The sequence below is a fragment of the Pterocles gutturalis genome, unplaced genomic scaffold, assembly GCF_000699245.1.
Source record: "Pterocles gutturalis isolate BGI_N339 unplaced genomic scaffold, ASM69924v1 scaffold20020, whole genome shotgun sequence".
NCBI lineage: Eukaryota > Metazoa > Chordata > Aves > Pterocliformes > Pteroclidae > Pterocles > Pterocles gutturalis.
Genome location: NW_010138703.1, coordinates 85,996 through 106,259, shown reverse-complemented (window position 1 = coordinate 106,259; position 20,264 = coordinate 85,996). Strand labels below are relative to the sequence as shown.

Genomic DNA, 20,264 nt, shown 5'->3' with positions numbered 1-20,264 from the left:
GGGAGCGGCGAGGCGGTGGATGGCGAGCGGTGGTGCTGCGTGATGGGCGGCTTTGCGGGCTTTGTGGGTTCTGCCGTGCTGCTTTAGCCAGCAGGAGCTTGCGAACGGTCGCTGGCACTGGTGGCAAGTGGCGTGGTCCCCATCTGGCGATGGAGTGTCTGAAAGCGGCCGTGGGACCTTGCTGTTATTGACAAAGTTGTGTACGTGGGTATCAGAGTGCAACTATGAAAGATGAAGCAGAAGAGCTCAGTTCAGTTGGTCACCTTGTGACCATCATCATAATGACGGTAGAGGGTGTTCTGGAAACTCAAAGAGCCAGCTTGAGCACTGAGTCTGGGAGTCCCAAGGCGACAAGACATTAGTTATGTGAGAAGAGTCTGACCATCCTGCTTGGTTGGCAAGGAGCTGGGGAGATCCAGTTTCCAATTTGCGTCCAAACACCATAAGCTTAAGCTAAATTTAAAAAAAAAAAGTGACAGCCCGTTCTCCTCCTTTTCTGAGTTTATGCAAGTCTGTGATACTAAAAGCACGGTGACAAGTGTTCCCTGACTTTCCAAATGGTAGTTCAATCAGCTGATGATACTAAAAATTGGTACTTCCTGTCCCATAAAATGCGGATTTGTGTAAACCAGACAAAGCCAAAAGAGACAGGACCCAGAGGAAACAATTGCTGGGATATTGTTTCTAAGATACTGTTTTGATTCTGCACAGTTGAGAGGTGGCATTTCTTTAGGGCATTTGAAGAAAGAGATGTGTTCCTAGGGGACAGTGCAGGAGGAGAAGGAGACTTCTTAGGCCTGAATTGTGGTATTGTTAGTGAAATGGAGTGTTGTTACTGAGTTTTATTCTTTGTTTAGTTGTTTAAATATACAGATGTGCACCAGCATCAAAGCTGAGTGAGGATGGTTAATGTCATCAAATGTACAAAGCTGAATTTTCTTTCAAGGTTTCATGTAGATCAAACCATGCTAAAATAAATCCACGATGGGGAGAGGTTAGTGATTTTAATGAAAATACATTAAATCTCAGTGAAAGCTTCAGATGGAGTTTTTTTTTTTTTCACATCTCTATAGTAGAGAGTAGTGCTGTTAAGCCTTAAGTGGGAAGTTCCCCTGAATATAATAGTATGTAGGTGGGGGGTAGAAAGTTTAATCTTCAAACCACATAAATGCAGAGCAGTGTATGCTTGTAGTAGAAGTAACTTCCTTCTTGAGCCTGCTTTCTCCACATTTGAATGACTGGAAAGAATAATTAGTAGTAATTTTGTTTGTTCCAAAGATGGAAATCATTAGCATAAAAAAAAAATCACAACCATATATACTGGCATTGTAATCTGGAGAACATTCTCCCTTGCTTTGAAAAGGCACCAGCTAGAGTCTGAAAGCAATCCAGCATACATCCGTGACCTTTAATGTACAAAAGATTAAAGTATGTTTACACGAGAACAGAAAATGTTCAAATTTTGAGAAAGGGCTTTATCCGCATGCTGGTGGTAAATGATGCTCGTTGTTCATGTGTGATTCTGGCCTCGTCTGAACTGCAGTTGGGCAAACAAGTCCTTTTCAGTGGAGGATTCAAAATGGAACCAAAACCATAGGAGTGTCTGTGGATCCTAGCACTTCAGTCTGGTTCCTGCATTCAAAGCCTGTTTGAAAGAGGCTCTGGTTTCCTCAGTCTGGCCTGCTCCACCCACTGCTCATGTCAAGTCCTATAATAACAAATTCTGTAAACATGCTAAAAGTTACTTTTTAATTTTTTTTTTTTTTTAGGAAAAAAAATGTAAATTTGGGGCTCTAGGAATGGACTGAGATGAAAGTTTGTTTCTGATAAACAATTTTTTTTAAAGGTTGGGGTTTGAGAGTATCCACCTAAGCTTGTGTTTTAAAAGTAGGATCTATATCACAACTTGTTGCCATGGAAATGCCAGAAATATCCTTACTGAAAGCAGCTGGCATGCAGTAGTGCTTATGTGTGCCTGAGACAACAGGAACATGGACTGCTATAAAAGCAACAGGGGAAAAAGGGGTAAATAAAAATCCTACAGTCAATATTATTAATATTAGATATTCCTCTCTAAGCCAACCTTTTCCCAAAGCAGGAGTGCTGTACAAAGTGCCATTTTCCTTGTGCCTTTTACTTTTACCCCTACTTGCCAGACTTTAATTAGCTGTCTTCTTCTCAGCATTTGCAAGCCAGAAACATCTGCTTTCAGCAGACTGAGCTGGGAGACGTGCCCCAGGTGAACAGGCTTTGGGAAGTTTGGGCAAAGCAAGAATCCAGGGCTGTTAGGTTGAAATTGTGATTTCACTTGGGCATTGAAGATGTTTTCTGTCTCCTTTTAAAAAGCGTTAGGTGCATTTCCTTGAGAGATACACGTGGAGGTATTGCTAGTGGTATCCCAAGTTTTAGCTTACTTCAAACTGGAAAGGTGCTGAATTTCCTTGTTTCTCAGTGGAGAAGATTGACAGAAAGTCAAGGAGCATTTGAACTAGCTCCTACAAACAGGACTCCCAGATGAGTAAGTTCCGATAACTGCTTTGTGTATTATTCTGTAATGTGTCTTGTTGGCTACTATGAAAGACAAAATACTGAAAAGCCAGACAACAGCTCTGCTTCAGCAGCTCACTTCATGTATTTTTGGTCTGTGTTCACTCTGTGGTGATCCACTGATGGGTACAGCTGCCCCATAACTTTTAATATTTGAGGTTAACCCTTCTGAGGACTGATCCTCTGAGGGGTGTTTTGAAACTTAAAATCCAAACAAAATCCATCTTTAAATAAGTTTGCAGACAAAATCCTTCCCTAAGACAGGTGAGGATGACTTTTGGAAGGAGTCATTTCTCATAGGCTCAAACCATTGCTGTAGCTCAGCAGACTCGTGCATTGTGTCTGGTGATATAAATCTGCAAGGTCTATTTATGTATAACATAGAGAAGGGGAAGCAGGGAGCATCTATAAGTATTAATATTCCTCTTAATGCTTGTTTGTTTGTAGATGGGCTCCCAGGAATGTTGCCATGTGTCTTGCAGGTGTCAAGCCCTGTATAATTTGCCTCATTCCTTTTTCTCCCCAATACAAAGAAAGAAAGAAAAAAAAGCTTGCAGCTCAGTCCCGGGGACTGGCTCAGTAACAGGGGAGGCAGTGTTCAGCGGCAGCCCCGCAGTGAGGAAACGAATATGCACATGTAACGGAGAATACCAGATTCGCTGGGGAAACCAACTTTCACTTTGAGCTTCCAAGCAGCTAGTGTAAATAACAGATGACTCGGCTTTTGAAAAAGGCAAAAAAGCTCTGGACTGGCCCAGACAAATGACAATAGGCAAATTTATTTAAAAAAATTAAAAAAATTAGACTCATATATGCAAATAAGGAACTCTATTTAAATCCCAGGAGCTGCACTGCAGCAAACAAATGTAAAGTCAAACCCAGACTTCTCCCTTGGCTCCCTGGTCCTGCTGCTATCTTTAGCATTTTCTAGATGATAATTTGCATAAACCCATTGTGGAATGCAGCTGATGGGGTGATCTGTTATTCCCTAATTTCATGCTAATTAGCAAGGTCATGTTTGGCTGGCTGAATGGCTTTGAAGTGACTGCCTTGTTTAAAAAGCGGTGGCCCCTTGCAAAGCTGCGTGTGCACACACTGGTGCATGTCCAGTCCAGCTTGGGAAACCTCTGGAGCTCAGCAGGACCTGCTGTGGGTTTTCCTTTTTGCCTTTCAGAGGTGTGTGAAAAGGAGTTTTTTAAATCAAGGGTTAAGTCCGTTGAAACTTAAATTCCCTGATCTTTCCCACCTGTGTTTTAACTGGTCTGGCTAATCCCTAATAAGGGCAGCCCTGAGGGTCTCTACCTGTGGATGCTGCCCAGTTCCCGGAGGGCTGCTGGAGCTTCCGGCAGCATTCCTGGTGGGCTGTGGGAGCTGGTTTGCCGGTGCTTTAATGTACGGTAGGACACAGAGCTGGCTTCCATTCCCTGTTGTGGGAAGAGGGGAGCTGGGCTTGTGAACTAATAACTGGGTAAAGGCTGGGGAAAAAAGGGGGGAATAAGAGTTGGAGGTAGTCTGGGTGGGACCCTCAGGGGCTGGAGGTGGGAGCTCCCTAGTCACGGGACATGGGTGATGCAGGGGAGGAAGCTCTTTGCTGGCAGTGAAGCTGGCTGAGAACTGAGGAGGTGCTAGTGTTGTCTGGGTGTGAAGCTCACTTTCTTTTAACCCCTGTCCAACAAAAGGGATCTTCTGGTGCTGAATCAGAGGATGATTCAGGAGTGAAACCTCTGCCTGGGAAATGCTGGAGGGAAGGGAGGTGGGGAAGCACTGGAAGTGCCTGTGCAGGGTGGTGCTGGAGGAGCTGTGCTGCTCTCCCAGACATCCATCAGAAAAGCCGTGGAGAGGATGGTCCTTTACAGGATTATTTCAGCCAGGGTTCTGGGATGCAATGTTCAGGAATGGATGAACCCCTGAAGGTGGCACAACCTTGGGTGCAAAGCTGTGCCTCTGGGGCATCTACACACAGGTTTCAAAGCTGCTTCCGTTCTTGAAATATACCTTGGCTAGGCTGATCCATCATGTAATTGTTCTTTGCAAGGGGGTGCAATGGCTCCTCACCTCCTTGGGGGGCCCAGCTGGTGGGTGGCCAGGCTGCTCCCTGCCATCGCCAGCATGGCAGAGGGCCAGCAGCGTGAGCCTTGCTGTCCTCAGCTCCTGCCACCCTCTCCAAGCTCACCTTGGCAGCTCAGGGAGAAGCACAGATATTGCTGGGGTCTGCCTGGAGCCATTCCCACGCCCTGGGCTGCTCCACGTTCCTGCTGGTATCTGCAAATGCAGACAGAGCAACCTCTCCCTGTGTTGTGTTCCCCCCTCTCCAAACCTTGACATTGTTTACAAACCCAAACTCCCGTGGTGCTAGCCTGGGGACACTGGGATGTTGGCTCTGCTCTGCCCCTTGCTCCAGCAGCTTCCAAACCCTAGCCTGCTTAAGCCAAGTTGGCCAGGAGTGGAGTAGCCAGTCCCCTCCTACTGAGGCAAAAAGCAGAATTTCTCCTGGTTTTGATGCAAGAGCCATTTATTTCTGGAGAGCAGCACTTGCTGCTTCACCCGTCCGCCCCTTTTCCCTCCCCCGGTGAGGTCAGAGCCTTGCGTTGTAGCATCACCGGCGTTTCCATGGCAACAGACCGTGACATCACACGCGTGGGCAATAGCACCCGGGACAGTGATTTCATTGTACCTCTGAAGTTGTGCAGGGCTGGGACTCAGTCAGATCTCCCCAAACCCCCAAGCCCTTGGTCCTGACGAAGCCGAGCCGATGAGTCAGGGCCAGCAGCCTCAGCCCTGGGCATCTCTGCCCGTGTGGTTCCCCGAGCACTCTTCAAAGGAGCTGAGGTTTTCTCATCTGCAGTCTTGCCTGCATTCCAGTGCTGCCGTCTGCTTGACTGATAATTTGCCATGTGGGGGGAAGCTAAATATTTTTGCTGTGCAGAAGGCTATGGGTGTTGTCTGTTTGGCAAAGGGCGCCTGCCTCACTGGCTGCCTGCGAGCATGGGGTGAGCAATCCTCGCTTGCACGGCCGGGAAGCTCTGCAGAGGAGTGCTCAGACAGTGCTACGGGAAGGCAAGGGCATGCTGCAGCTTGTTGTTGTGTATAAATGTTGTTATTAATATCTGAAATGTGATGGTCTTGGAGGGTGAGTGCCAAGGATGAAAGTGCTTGTTTAAACACAATATTTCAGGGAAAAGCAAAGAAATGTAGGTTATCTAAAGCCAAATTTTTAATGGGCAGAAATTGTGGATGGTGGTGTGTGTTTGTTATTCAGAAGACTTTGAAAATTACATGTGCGCATGCAAATACGTGTTTGCTTTTTCCATACCCCTTAACACACTGGCTTTGCTGCTCAACATGTGTTGTGAGGAGTTTAATTTTTTACCTGTTGTCTGCGTATCTGGTGTGGATAAGGTGCTTTAACGGGTATGGTGGGGGTAGCTCTTACTGGAGGTGTGTTGAATGGGGAACTGAACAGTCACCTGCTCCTTGATGTGAAGCTCGTCAGCCTGGAGAGCCTTTCTGTGATTGCTGGTCACTGTACGAATCCTGGCATCAAGCCTTGCTCTGCTTGGTGCTGGTTTTGTTCCCTTGCATCAATTTAAACTGGAGTGACTCTTCTGCCAGCGGTGGGAGTGATGTTGTTGTGACTACGGAGGGGTGTGTTGCTCCGTAGAGTCTAAAGGAGAGATGAGTTTTATTCAAAGTGAATCGTAGCATCAGTATCTGGGCTTGATGCGTCAGAGTTTGAGTGATGTGAATGGCCCGCTAATCCTGTGAGTGCCAAAGCTCTGGTATCTGACATCAATGATACTAAAAATACATTCGGCTCAAAACTCAGTTACTTGTTGCTGTTTTCTCAGCCCCAAAACAGCTGTGTGCTGGGATGAAAAGCCAGAGGGAACCTTCAGAAGTCTGCAAGCTGGACTCTCCCAGTCCTGTCCCATCCTTCACATCGATGTTCTGTGTGCTGGTTTCTTTGGTTGGCTGGTTGGGGTTTCTCGCTAAGCCTGAAGGCTCAGCAGTTCCTGCTGCATTTTTTTTCTTTTCATGGAGTTTTCTCTAGGTTTTGTAAAAATTGAGCACAAAAAGTGGTAGTCAAAAAAACCAGTGGATGATCTTGTTTTCACACTGAGAAGCATTTAAAACTGAAAATGAACCCCTGAAATTAAATTCCAGTCCCCCTCCATGCAAAAGTCTCACTACGTTCTTTTGCTACTTGTGCAGAAAACACGGTCACCTCCTACCTGGCTTTATGTACGGTGTTATTTGCTCATGGGAAATGCCGCATCATGTAGGGTAGGAGTTGGGGAAAATGCTGGAATAGTTATTGAAATATTTAAATGAAACTCTCTTTGCCTGTGACAGATACTGATCTGTGCCCAAGGCTGAGCAGGTAGTGTGAATTGATCTCAAACCATGAAGCTGTTTCAGATATTACCTGCTGGATACACTGAAATCTTTAAAAACATATTAAAATCTTGATAGTATTTTGCATACTTTTGTGTAATGACAAATATCATTCAGCTCCCAGGCTGGGGAGGCCACAGGAGCTGATGTACATGGAGGGGTCTGTCCCAGGAATACCTGGCATGACTCTGGTCCCTCGGGTGCTGCCGGCGTTAAGCCCCTGATGGGGTGCTGGGGCACGATCAGAACGGGGCTCAGCGATGCTGGTGGGAATTCAGATGCCTAGAAGCATCCCAGTACTCTGCAACCTGGAGACAGTTTGCAAGCCTGAGAATCTCTGAAAATTGAGGATTTTTTGCACCAGGAGAGAGGGTTGTACTGAACACTTACCTGTTATTCTGTATTCTATAATCCCTCTCTAGCCAACATGTTCCTTCAGCTGGAATTGGAGAGTGATTGCCTGTAACCATGGGGCTGGATCCTTTCTCTCTCTCTATTTTCTAACAAATATTTGTGAATGTGTTTTCTGATCATCTGGGGCTTTCTCATGTGAAACCTGTCACCAAAACTTGTTGACACAATATGGAGCCAAACAAATCATCACACGGAACTGGCTACTTAGTTTTGTAAGAGCATGAGCTCAGCTCTGGTTTCATGAAGCCCTTTCTGGCTGGACTTTGCTGTGTAAGAAAGATTTTTTTTTTTTTGTCCCTTACACAAAAGCTGTTCCTCAACCTTTTGGTTTTACATGGACCTGTTTGGAAGTGGTTTTGTAACGTGATGGTCTCAGTCCAGCTCCTAGTTGACAAAAGCTGACCGAAGTCACAAGCCGATGGTTGGCACTAGTGGGTGTATTTGGCAGAAAGAGTAGGAAGGCCAGCATTGAAATGGGCAGAGAGGCTGAGGTGTTGCTGACCCTTCCAGGTGATCCCTGTAGCTCAGGGCTTAGGTGGCGGGAGCCTGGCCGGGGCGGTGTGGAGGTGTCTGCAGTGCTTCTGTCCATGCTGCATCTGCTCTGGGCACTTGAGCTTCCCTGGCTGTTAATCCAGTACTTGTCACAAGCATTAACTGCCGTGAAAAAGAATTAAACAAACAGTTACCTAATATCAGATCACAACCAGTTTATAAATATGCATTTTTTTTTTAATCCATGATTGCTCAGCTTTTGTAATAATATTTATAGTCTTAAAGAGACCCTTCTTTTTCCAGAAGAACCGACTCCACATAAAACCAACAGCCCACCCTCTGGAGTTACATACGCTCATGATGTCTTGGACTGTGGCCTCAAGCCATGCCCCCTGCCTTTTCCTAGCGTTTCTGCAGATCCCATGGGCAGATATGGACAGCCAGATAGCATAGGGACAACACCTACACACCCTGCCAACGCTGCAGGGGCCTCTGCTCCGAGCCCTAGGATTGAAATTACTCCATATCATGAACTGATTCATTCAGGGGGTCCCTTCCGCAGCAGAGACACAGATGTTCTTTTGGTAGAACATCAGTCAAACTCAGCTACCACTAGCCCAAGGGTTACCCTGCCTGTCCCTGGCTTTGAGGGCTACAGAGAACCACTGTGTTTGAGCCCAGCTAGTAGCGGCTCCTCTGCAAGTTTCATTTCAGAGACAAATGTATCTCCTTGCACATCACCATGTGTTTCACCAAATAATGGTCCTAGTGATGACCTTTGTCCACAGTTTCAAAACATCCATACTCATTATTCTCCTAGAACCTCTCCAATAATGTCACCACGAACAAGCATCACGGAGGAAACCTGCTTGGGACGACATTCACCATCACCCTGTCCCAACTCAAGGTCTTCATCACCAGGTGCAAAACGGAGGTACTCTTGCACTGAGCTCTACAGTACTCAGCTGCCTTCCACTTCTCCACGGCAGTCAAGGACCCCCTCTCCACAATCTTCTCCTCGCATCCCCTTGAGAGAAGACAACTCTTCAGTTACTTACACGCAGTTGCCCAGTACTTCTCTTTCCATGGATGCTATGAACAGCCTTCCTACGGATCCTTCCTGTGGTGTTCCCACGAAAATTTGGAAAACCAGCCCTGATCCTTCATCGATGTCTTCCCACAAAAACAGCATTCCATGTCACGTCTTTCAGACTGTTGACTTCCATGGACCTTGCGAGCAGGAGGACAGGAGAAATTCAGCCCCAGAGTCCATTTTGTTGGTACCTCCATCCTGGACAAAGCAACTGGTGCCTGCAATACCGATCTGCAGGTATGTAATGTTTCTTATGGTTGTGTGTTTTCTCATGGCGTGATGCCCTCTGTCATGCATAGTGATCCCCAGGGAATATTTCCTTGGGAAGATCCTGCTGCAGACCAGAGCTAAGTGCTCAGGGGAGAACTGGTTAGTGGGAGCCCGATCCACTGTGATTCCAAGAGATGAAAAAATCTAGGTTTGGAAGAAACATCATCAAAGTGGTTCACTGATGGCACAGCATACAGCAAATTCAAATTTTCAAATTATTTGTCGAAAAAGCAGACTGCAGACAGCCTTTGACAGAGGCTAAACACTCTTATTCCATCCTGCTGCTTTTACAGAAAATGGTTTGATCACTTTTCTAAATTTAGAGAATGTCTCGCTTACAAATTTCCATCAAGGATGAAAATACTTTAATTTCCTGATTCAAAATAGAGCATGCTGCTCCAAGTCAGTTTGAGCATTTGATCAACGCCAAATGACTTATTGTTGGTTGTTAATTTGTTAATTGCTGTTTAACCCAAATCTCAGTGGTTGGCACTACCGTCATCAACTCCTTCCATTGTCTGGTGCTGGCGGCACGCAGGTCTGGACCCCGAGCAGCGCACGTCTGCCAGGACGGAGGTTGCCAGCTGGGTGACTCTGCTTGCAGTCACCACTGGCGCCCTGTCAGCCCTGCCGTCCTGCTTGCCTGCAAGGTTGTCCCCACATTGACGTTACCCCGTGCTGCTCCCGACCTGCTAAACGCAAATTGTGAGTGAAAGAACGTGGGCTGTGGCTTTCCTTGGCTGGTTAGATCGGTCCTGGCAGCAGTTTGTACTAACAAAGTATGAATTGTTTAAAACCCAGTGCGAGCTCTAATTGTACATTTCAGTGTATTAATTTCATGTTATAAACCCTTTTGTATTTTGGTAACAGGAAAACTAGTACCAGGTAAGAATACTTAGCATTTTATTTGTGTATAAATTTAATATTTATGGAAATAATAAAGATTATTAATTTACACAACTGGTAAGTCACGGTAAATAGAGTTATTATGTCACAATATATGTTCTGTGATTGAAGTTTGAGATGCCGAGCTAAAGCTAGATAGAAGAGGGGGTTCTTTGAAAAAATAGAACTGCTACAGGTATTTCTGTTTCTTAAATACTCTCTTCTGCAAGGAGATGGGCCCACAGAAATTGTGTGCATCCTGAAGTTCAGCAGAGTTTGCAGTGAAACGTGGGGAGGGCAGCGTATTCTTGCTGAAATTACTATCAGACTCCTAAACGTTTCTGTGAGAGCAGCCCTGGTGAGGTACTTGGGGGAAGGACAGATCAGGGCTTTGAGAAATGGAGTGCTCGGGAGTTTCAGCTGGTGTGCTCTCTCTCTGCCCAGTTTGCCCGTCCAGTCGCTGCCACCCCTCGAGTGGCCACTCTCCAGCCAGTCCGGCCCCCCCTGCTCCCCCCCCCCCAGTCGGCCCCTCTCCAGCCAGTCCGGCTCCTACGAGCTGCGGATCGAGGTCCAGCCCAAGCCCCACCACCGGGCACACTACGAGACGGAGGGGAGCCGAGGGGCCGTCAAGGCGCCGACTGGAGGCCACCCTGTTGTCCAGGTAAGGGACCACAGAACAGCTCCATAGGGGAAAAGCCGGGGGTGAGTTTATTTCTGGAAGTCTTTCTGGGGGGCTGACTCTTAAAAAAGGGAGCATGTGAATCTGGGGGTGCTTGTAGATGTGTATAAAGTGTCTGAAGTTGGACCGTGGTGAAGTCCTAGATGTTTGGAAAGTTGGTTTGGATTAGCTTTTGAAAGCTCAGAAACTTGGGCAAAATATTTGCCACCTTTTGTGGGCTCTATGTTCAACCTCCTGTGACCCACCTCTGTCTTAAGGTGTGCAGCTGTCCTGAATTCTCGCTGAGCCTGACCACAGACTCTTCTGTGGGAACTAGGGCTTTTTGTGAGGTTCGGAATGTACAGACATCAAGCCTGGCTTTCAAACTCGGTGTAGCTCAGTGAGATACCAAACTAAGATTTAAAATAACTAGTAGATGGTGTCAGACCTGCAGTACCCTGTCCTGCTGCCAGCGGTGAACGTGGGTTTTGGAGCTGGGCTCCCCCGGGTTCCTGCAGATCCGGTCCACGCGGCGGAGCTGCTACCTGTGTTTCTGGCTGGATCTAACCTCCCCTCCTCTCAGTCCGTACAGCTGAACAGTACACAACTCCTCGACATTCACTTGAGGTTTAAAGAAAGGCAGAGCAACCTTCATTAACCTCGGTGGGGGGTGGATTAGGAAGGTATGGATGTTAAACTGGAGTTTCCCCAGGGATAGCAGCTGCCTTTTCTAGAAATGTCTTTCATTCATTTGCTTTTTCCTTAGCAATCTTACTCTTTTTTTTTCCTGTCCTCTGGCCACATGGTAGAACTTCTGATTTTAAGCCCATTTAAATTTAGGTCAGAGAATTTCACCCATGTGTAATTCAAGCACTCAGTACATCTGTGTCAATCTGGTGCCTGGTTTATATGTAACTTGCTGATGCTGTGTCCCCTCTTGCCTGCAGTTCTGCTTGTCACCTGAGTTAAAGCTGCTGCCTTTCTGTCCTGGCTGTACGCTGCCGTGGGGAAGCCTGTACTAGCTGTAGTAGTCGTGTGATAGGGAGACAGCAGGGCAAGACAGTTATATAGCAGTGGGGATGATTTCAAGAGGAAGTTTGACCTCTTATAAAGCTGTAAATACAGAGAGGACATGTTTATCAGCTTTGTGATTTTATAGAGAAAGGGTGAATAAGTTTAGGCAAGAGCTCCCTCATAATTTGGGCTGATGTCACTACAGAAACAAAATTTTGTATGTCTTTGGAGGCATCATTTAGGTTGCCCTAAAGAGTCCAGTTCTGATCCTAGCTATGCATGTGAGCAGAGAAGTCACCCTGCTGAAACCAGTGAATGAAATCGAAGCTAGCAGTGATGGAGGTAAACAGAATCTGGCCCTTTGCTGACCTGGGGGGTGGATGAGCTGAACCGTTATTCTGCTGTGGAGGGTGAAGGGCTTTTCCTTCACCTTTCCAAAGGCTAATATAAAATAATGGCTGGGTAGCTGTACTGCAGCCATTTGGGGCCACATCAGCCTTTTCACTCATTTCCCCCTCACTTCAGCCAGTGCCATTGGTGAAGAAAAGCCAGGCTTTGGGTCGGGGTTGCAAGATGCCAGTGCGATACTGCTGGTAGTGACGTATGGCAGCTGTACAGAGCGGCCACAGCTACAGCTTTCACTAAGCAAAACTGGGCTGCATCCTACAGATGTTCCTGTCACACTCAGGACTGGCTATGGCAAGCATGAAACCAGGAAAATGTTGAAGTTCATGCTTAATTTTAAGCATGTGATCAATACCACTAATTTCACTGGGTTGATTTGTGTTTAACTTCAAACATCTGTTGGATATTCCCCTGCAGGCTCACCCCCTTTTAAAATCAGCCATAAATTGTTAAATCAATGAATTTGTTTGCTTCGGTTGAGCTGGACTTGCATGTATGGACTGCATATTTGAGTAAAGGGCACAGGATAATAATAAACAGCAATTACATTTGGCATACCTTAATATATGCAATCTTTTTAGTTTATGAATCCGACAACTCCTAACCTGCTGTGGTGTGTTTGAAGCTGTGCGGATATATGAACTCTGTGGCCAGTCAGCACTTGCTCTTGACTCAGTTTGCTTACAAATATAGTATCATTTACTTTCCCAAGATATTCCTATCAACCAGCCGTTTATTGAAATGAAGTAGTTTCTCGTGACATGAGGAAATATAAGTGCTTTGTTTCCTTCCTGTAATCAATATAAATCAAAGAGGGATTTATATTTTCTGTTGGAGATGGGATCTGATATTCCTAGTGTTATCATAATTTGCCATCAAGCTTAAGGATCTTAAACTGTAAATTCAAAGATCTGTGTTGACGTTTCCTGAGCAGATGTGCCTTTGCACAGCTGTGCCTGCATATGGGGAAAATATGGACAGTTCCTTTATGAAGGTTTATTATAAACCTGGATGTATTTGTTGGATTTGTGTGCACTGTAACATAACAGGGTTCATATGGGTGCAGAGCAATGAGATAGTTGCACCTGTCTGGTTTATGAGATCTGAAACTCAGGAAGGCTGGTAAAATCCAAAGCTTTCGTGTTGTAAGTTATTTGGTTTCAAGGTTGTGTATGTGTTTTTTCTCCCTTCTTTTCCCTCAGTTAATTTTAACTTTTGTGTTCTTGTCAGATGTAAACAGGACAGAAACAGAGAAAATTAAACAGGAGAGATGTTTAAAAGGTATACTGTGTGTTGAGGAAAGTATGCATGACTTAAAGGCAACAGGTTGTAAGGAAATTACATTAAATTAGTTTTCAACAAGTTCTGTGTTTTTTTTTTATGGCAGTGGTGGTGCATGGGGGCAGGGCTGGGGTTCACCTGGCAGCTGTGGACCTGGCGCTGGGGACCACAGCGCTTTTCAAATGATGGACATGAACACACCACCCTTGGGATTTTTCTGGAGCACTAGGTCTGCTGCACAGCAACTTTTTTGAATCCAGTGCTGTGTCTCAAACACTTGGACTTAAATATGAGAAGCCAAGCTTGCCCTGAGTGGGGTTGGCCCACCAAAGCAGTGGGATTTATACTGTATTTTGATAGACTGCTATTCTACAATTTTGATTACATTTTAAAAATGTGGTTTTAATTTGTTTCTGAATTTTTCTAATTTCCCATTAAATTAACCCTCTATGTGACTAATTGTCCAGCTGAACCTTCTGGAGGAAGAGATACTGGCTAGTTTTTGCAGCATGGTGTTGGCCTGCAATATTTATTTTTTCAAAACTGCGTTTTGCATGCGAGTTTCTTCTTTTGGGTGCTCTGAAGCTACAGACCAGCAGATCTCATATCCTCCAGGCCTTATCTTGTGGTTTATCTTTCTGGTGCTGCTTCCTCTTCTTCATGAGCCTAGCCCCAAGGGTTTATGCACAGCCCCAAGAGCTTATGCACAAGACTCTGCACGAGTTGTACACTCCAAGTACGGCAGGAGAAGAGGCTGGTTAATCAAAACCTCTGGCGAGATGGGCCACACAGAAGAGGGCATTTACTTTGTTTGCCTGGGGGAGGAGGAAAGAAGCCATGCATGCCATGTAATATTCATACCATCTAACTTCAGAGACCATCTGGAGTCACGTGGAGAGGCGTAGGCTCCTTGTTGAGGTGTTCTGAGTCACTCTCGGGAGGAAACTACAGCTTGTTATTAACTATAGAGAAACTCGGGCTTCTATTTTAGGGATGTAAGCTGAATGCCAGTGTGAGTATCCCCTAGGTGTTAAGTTGCTGAGAACAGTGAGGAAATCCTGCGTAGTTTCAAAGCTGAGGTTTGCGTTCACCTGCTGTCTTGCAGGTCCACCTGGTCACTGAGACCGCAGAGGAGGGGTAGGCGGGATTGTTTTCTTTCTTTCCAACACTTTTTCACCCAAGTTAAGGGACAGCTGCTTATTTGTACCCAGCTGCGCCAGTCCAGGCTCTGGAAGAGACTGTCCGTTAGGAAAGGCAGTGACTGCTCCTGTGTAAAGAGCTTGTGGATGTGCTTGGGATAGAGGTGACACTCCAAACACAAACCTACCTCTGTCCAAGTTCACTCCCTGGCAGCATGCCCTGCCCAGAGGGGTAAAAATCTCTATCTTTCCATACTTTTAGGCAAACATCTGCTAGGAAGGACGTGGATATATTTGAATTCTGCTTGGGACAGGAGAGATGAACTGGATGATTCTTTGAGATCTCTCCCGGCATTGTTTTCAATAATCCTTCTAGGAACTCCCACCTCTTAGAGGAAATTAAATTTTTTGGGTTGTTGGCATTGCTCATTATCCTGTTGTCACAGAGAAACCAGGCATGTGGTAGCACTTGAGTAACACTTGGTGCTGGCATAAGTGTCTTTCACCTCCTGCCCTCAGTGGCAATAAGAATCTCTCTGCTTCAGGAAGAGACAGTTTTTCAGTTCTTCAGCAAAGGTTCTCCTGTCTGCACTGTTTAAGGCACTGATGAGAAGGAAAGACCTTTTCAGTAGCAGAGGTTGGCTTTGGATGAACTTCACCCCATGATCATGCAGAGTCTATGTTCTCTTAAAAGCCATAAAAATATTATTTTGAAGATATTAAACCCAGTTGTTCTGGTTTTGTCGCATAGGTTTGCATGAAGCCAGATTGTTTTTTCAAGATGACAATGATGTTTTGCACTATTGTGTGGTGATTCAGGGAGTTCTAGGCAGAACACTCATCCTTCCTTCAAGGGCGGTGGAAGGGAAAGGAAAAAACATTTAGGGAAGATGAGAAGCTGATTTATGCAAATGATTGTCTGACTATACGCTGGGTAGTTGATCTGTACTTGTTTCCTTAGAAGTGGTTGTATTTACATGTATTGGAGGCCATGGGTATAAATGAGACAAAACCATTTCACATAATAATCTTCCCATATTCTGAGGTCCTCTGGGGCCCTTGGAGATGATGAGTGCTGGGTAAATGGGTGATTTACTGCTGCATTCACCTGGTATAATTGAGAGCAGTGACACAGGGCATCTGCCATGGACTGTGGGGAGGCTGAGGTACACTATTTCATTAAAAATCTGTTTGAGAACTCAGCTAAGTCTTGGGGTCAAGGATTAAATATAAGCTTTTTTTTTTGTTTGTTTTGTTTTTTCTTATTATTTCTACTTTTTTTTTCCCCCAAGCACCTCTGTGTTTTGGACTTACCTTGCTGTAAACAGGCCTTGGGGAAGCTGGTGTTTTACACAGGTCTTCAGCACAGTAATTTGTCGTAATTTTCTCAAAGGAGTGTGCCTAACTCTGGCATTTTTTTTTTTAATTGACATTTTAGCAAATCCTTCCCCTGATATACTGCATCTCTAACTTGTCTTTACAAAAGGTGCAAATACTTCTGAATGAAAACCAGTCCATAAATAATCAGTAACTCATTTGCATCTCTCACTTTGCTTCTCTCACTTCCACCAAATTTTTAACTCAGTTCTTCACCAGCAAACCTGCTTCTTTCCACTGCTTGTGTCAGATAATCGAATCCCTTCAGCACAACCTGAGGCTGCAGTGTTGAAAAGCAGCCGAGGACATTGGTCCCTTGGTCCCCAGTTTTCCCAGGCAACGTCTTGCTCAGAGCATACCCTGCATCGGTGGCCCTTCACTTGGGGGGGTTAAAACTCACCCTTCAGCCAGAAAGTTGGCCCGTTCCTGCAGCCAGAGGTTTCAGATGCTGGGGCAGATGGCTCCGAGCAGGGGCACCAAGACAGCTGAGCCTGTGTCGGGGGCGAGTGGTGTTCGGGACCTTTGCAGAGAGCAGTCCCAGGGGTGGCAGGGACATGCCCCCACCTTTAGGTAGCAGCTCAGGGGCTTGGGCACTTCCCCAGGAAGCAGGAGCCCCGCGCGGGCCCTCCTCCTCCGGCGGGCTCAGCCTGCAGCTTCGCACGCAGTCCCCAAGCACCGGGCACCGGTGGGCAGCAGCTTTCTCTGCCTCTGCCGGAGCCATGGTCCCCTGCAGAGATACAGGCAGCATCCCTGCCACCAGCTTGGGCTGCTGCTGGATTCTGGGGTCTTCGCTTAGTCAAACATGGTGGGTTAAACTGAGTAACAGGGCTGGGAGAGAGGAGGGAATAGTTCCTTCAGATCAGAGCACCAGGCACTCCTCCTTCCTCATCTCCTCCCTGCAGCAGGAGGGGGAGATATCAGAAGTGGACTTCAGTCCCTGCCTGCTGCTGGTGTCTGTATTTATTTAACAAAAGCCCTGCCAGTGCAGATGGCTTGGGCATCAGTGAGGTCTGCCGTCTCTTCTGTTCTTGGCACAGAGGACATCAAAAGCTGTGGACGGTTCCCCCAACAGAGGTTCAGGAGCAGTCCTCCAGCACAGCAGTAATGGGCAAACTGGGCACAAGCTGGCCTTCAGCTGGCAACAGTGAATGTGGAAAAGGGTGTGCCCCCATGGGCTTAATTTCAGAAGCAAAGAGGAGCGGATAATTCTGGAGTCAGCTGTCATCCTCCTGCCATAATTACATCTCCTCTACTGGCTCAATTTTAATGGTAAAAATTAAATAAATTTCACAACTGTTTAACTGGGTACAACATCCAAATGTAGCCCAGGTCTGCAAAACCCCAGTGTTCAAGTGGAGGGCAGCGGTGGGTACAGGATATCCCCGAAACATCACACGCCTGAGTGTGCTGGGCTCCTCCTTGCTTCTCCTCTTCGATGCAGGAACGCTGTACGGAGAGGGGCTCCTGTTCAGCACAGCCAACCCAACTTTCTCCTGGGTTTTAACTCTTAAAATCTGGGTGACTTTCACTGCCTTTTTTTTTTTTTTTTTTTTTTTTTAAACTGTAGTGGTAGAGCTGTTAATGTAGCACACAGGAGCTGCTTTACAAATCAGAAGTATGTTCCACTTTCCTTTTATATTTGAATTTTGCTGTATGTGTTTTCTTGTGGTTTCTAAGTCAAAGGAGACATTGTTTTCTAGCCTAGGCTCCCCATGGGGCCCTGACTTTTAACAGTATGTGACTTCCAACATTCAATTAATTCCTTTGCATATTAGCAAAACCAGAACCTTTGATGGAAACCCAAAACCAAATCACAGCTTGACGCCGTGATTCTCACCCTCACAAGCAGGGCTGGGTCGGAGATGCTGAAACCCAAACCAGCTGCCCAGGCAGAGTTACTGTTGAGGGCACATCGGAGGAGTTGAGTTTGTCCTTTTCTGCCCATCTTCCTAAGTCCCCCTGTCCAGCAAAGGGAAAATCCGAGGTCTGGGATGAAGCCTGGTGTGTTTGCTCTTCCATGGGCAGGCTGTGCTGGACTTGTGCAGTGGAGCTGGCTCGTGCTGTGCAACATCTTTGTGCCATTCTCGTGGCCTGCGCTTCCCTTTTCTGGTGAGCAGGAGATTTGTGCAGGCTCTCAGCAGCTTTTGGCTCTTGCAGGGATTTCTGCCCCCAGTCGAGAACAGCATATGACACACCGACTGCGTGTTTCATGCCTGATTTACCTGCAGGACTACCAGGCTTGTTTGCACAACTCTGATGATTGTAGGTGCCTGTTGAGCTTTGAGCTGCAGGGTCGTGGATATATTTGCTGTGGCTACATGTGCTATTGCAGGGATAGGTGTGTGATTCTGAAAATGAAGATTTTAGGTACATCTGGGAAATTCTCTTCAAAACTAATATCTCGTCAAATGTAAGGGTAGGTCAGTCAGTACCCCTCACACTGTACTGGTAGCATGGCTGTGCCTTGAGATCTATCCATCTGAAGGCTCAGGGGAACCACTGAGGAAATGAAATTGCTCGATAAATCAAAAGTGGTGTAGGAAAACATGGGTGAGCCTGAAATTGGCTTTTGTTTAGATGTGGGACTGGACTGAATAACAGGGTATATCAAATATGATATCTAATTAACCAGGAGTAGAGGCAGAGCTGACCTGTATGCTTTCCCTCTCACTAATGCAAGAAGGGAACTGCTGGTAACAGTGAGGATCATTAGCTACTGGGATAATTTAACTGGAGATAAGCTGCATCCTCTGCTTAAAGTCTTGAAGCCAGGGCTGCATCCCCCTGTGTGAAAGGGAAGCTGTCACCCAGGTGATATGGCTGAGCGAGCGCAGCTTGTCCCTAGGCCTGGGTTATTTCTTGGATTAGGCAGATGCAAGATTCAGGCTGCTCTGTCATGTGTGATCTCCCTGCAGGACTGTACATGGGGGACTCAGTGCACAGTAAACTAAAGCTTGAGTTTATGGCTGTTTGCCACGAGTGTAGACATTTCCAGTGCAGCAATATCCCCGATATAACTCATCCCGCTCAGGGTGCGCTCGAGCGTCTGCAGAAGTTCACGCAGGGTGGATAGTGTCCTGTAAATTCACATCTGAGAGCTCTGTTCATGGGCTTCACTGTCCAACCAGCCTCCAGTTCCTCCCTCCCTCTCTCAAGACCAATGTCTGTTTAATTGGAAGTGCCTCATGCCAAGCAAGGACTCACACCTGGGTCTCCCGTGTCTGGGGGGAGTGTCCAGCTCGCTGGGATAATGGCTGTTTGCGGGGAAAGGGAAGAGAGTTGTCCTGCCTGATCCTGCTCACTGAAAATTTTCGAGGGTCTCTATTTCATTATGAAACAACTGTTGAAACCCTGATGCTTCCAGCAGACCTGAGTTATTCTCTCTCTGAGCATGCCTCATGTCATGGGTTTCAGCATGAGAAAGAAATTGGGGAGGAAAGAGGCTCCTGGGGCTTGAGGGTTTTTTTTTTTCCTTTTTTTTTTTCTTTTTTTCTTTTTCACAAAAATGCTTTTTGGCCAAGATCCGTTCCAAAATCTGGATGATGTTCAGTCAAATATCTAGTGCCTGAGCAAAGGCCATGGTTCCTGGACCCCAAACCCACCTCTCAGGAGGCCTGGCACTAAGCCCTGGCAGAGAGCTCAGCTCTGGGGACTTGGTTCAATGCAATCAAATCAACCATCTTGGGCTGAAACAAGTCACTCCAAGATGCTCTTGCTATTACCACTGTCCCATCTTTCCCCTTGCCAGCATGGTTGCTGTCAGGCTTCGTGCCACACCTTGGTTGCACGGTGTGATGCTCCTGGGGCTGTACCTGAAGCATCACCCCCTTGCCTTCTGCTGGGAAGGGTGAGCGGCTGTGGCAGAGCACGCTGCAAGGTTGAGTGATAAGAGAGCAGCTCTGCTTGTCACCTTCTGTGCTGCTCCAGGTGGCTGGTTCCCACAGTGCCTCCGGCAGCCAGCAAGGGAACAACTTTGCTAACTGGTGGCAGAGCCCTGTGCTGAGAAACCCCAGTGCGATTCTGTTGAAATCAGCAAATTTGCACCCTCTGGTTTCCTTGTGGCAGAGAGAGTTTTTGTTGTGCTGGGGGAAGTTTAAATCTTTTGTTGTGAATGTGCATGGAAGCTCTTTAATTGCACAGCTGGTTTTCTTAGTAGGAAAAAGTTCATATTTTCACGCAGCTATGAATATCTGATCTCCAAATCCCCATATCTGTACATGTGCAGTAGTCAGATGCATAATGCCTCTTTTTGAAACTTTCATCCAATCATCTTGAAACCAGGATCGACTCTTCA

General features: G+C 46.4%; 1 protein-coding gene across 1 annotated transcript in view; it reads left to right on the top strand.

The window, feature by feature from the left end:
- Window positions 1–5,299: 5,299 nt before the first annotated feature.
- The window catches only part of NFATC2 (nuclear factor of activated T-cells, cytoplasmic, calcineurin-dependent 2), a gene marked incomplete at its 3' end in the record, with an annotated part of 52,360 nt that continues 37,395 nt past the window's right edge, over window positions 5,300–20,264 (top strand). Inside the window, exons 1-3 of the mRNA XM_010083109.1 lie at window positions 5,300–5,537; window positions 8,152–9,178; window positions 10,541–10,757. Of these exons, the coding sequence (XP_010081411.1) occupies window positions 5,300–5,537; window positions 8,152–9,178; window positions 10,541–10,757 (1,482 nt within the window). The remainder of the gene's footprint in view (window positions 5,538–8,151; window positions 9,179–10,540; window positions 10,758–20,264) is intronic.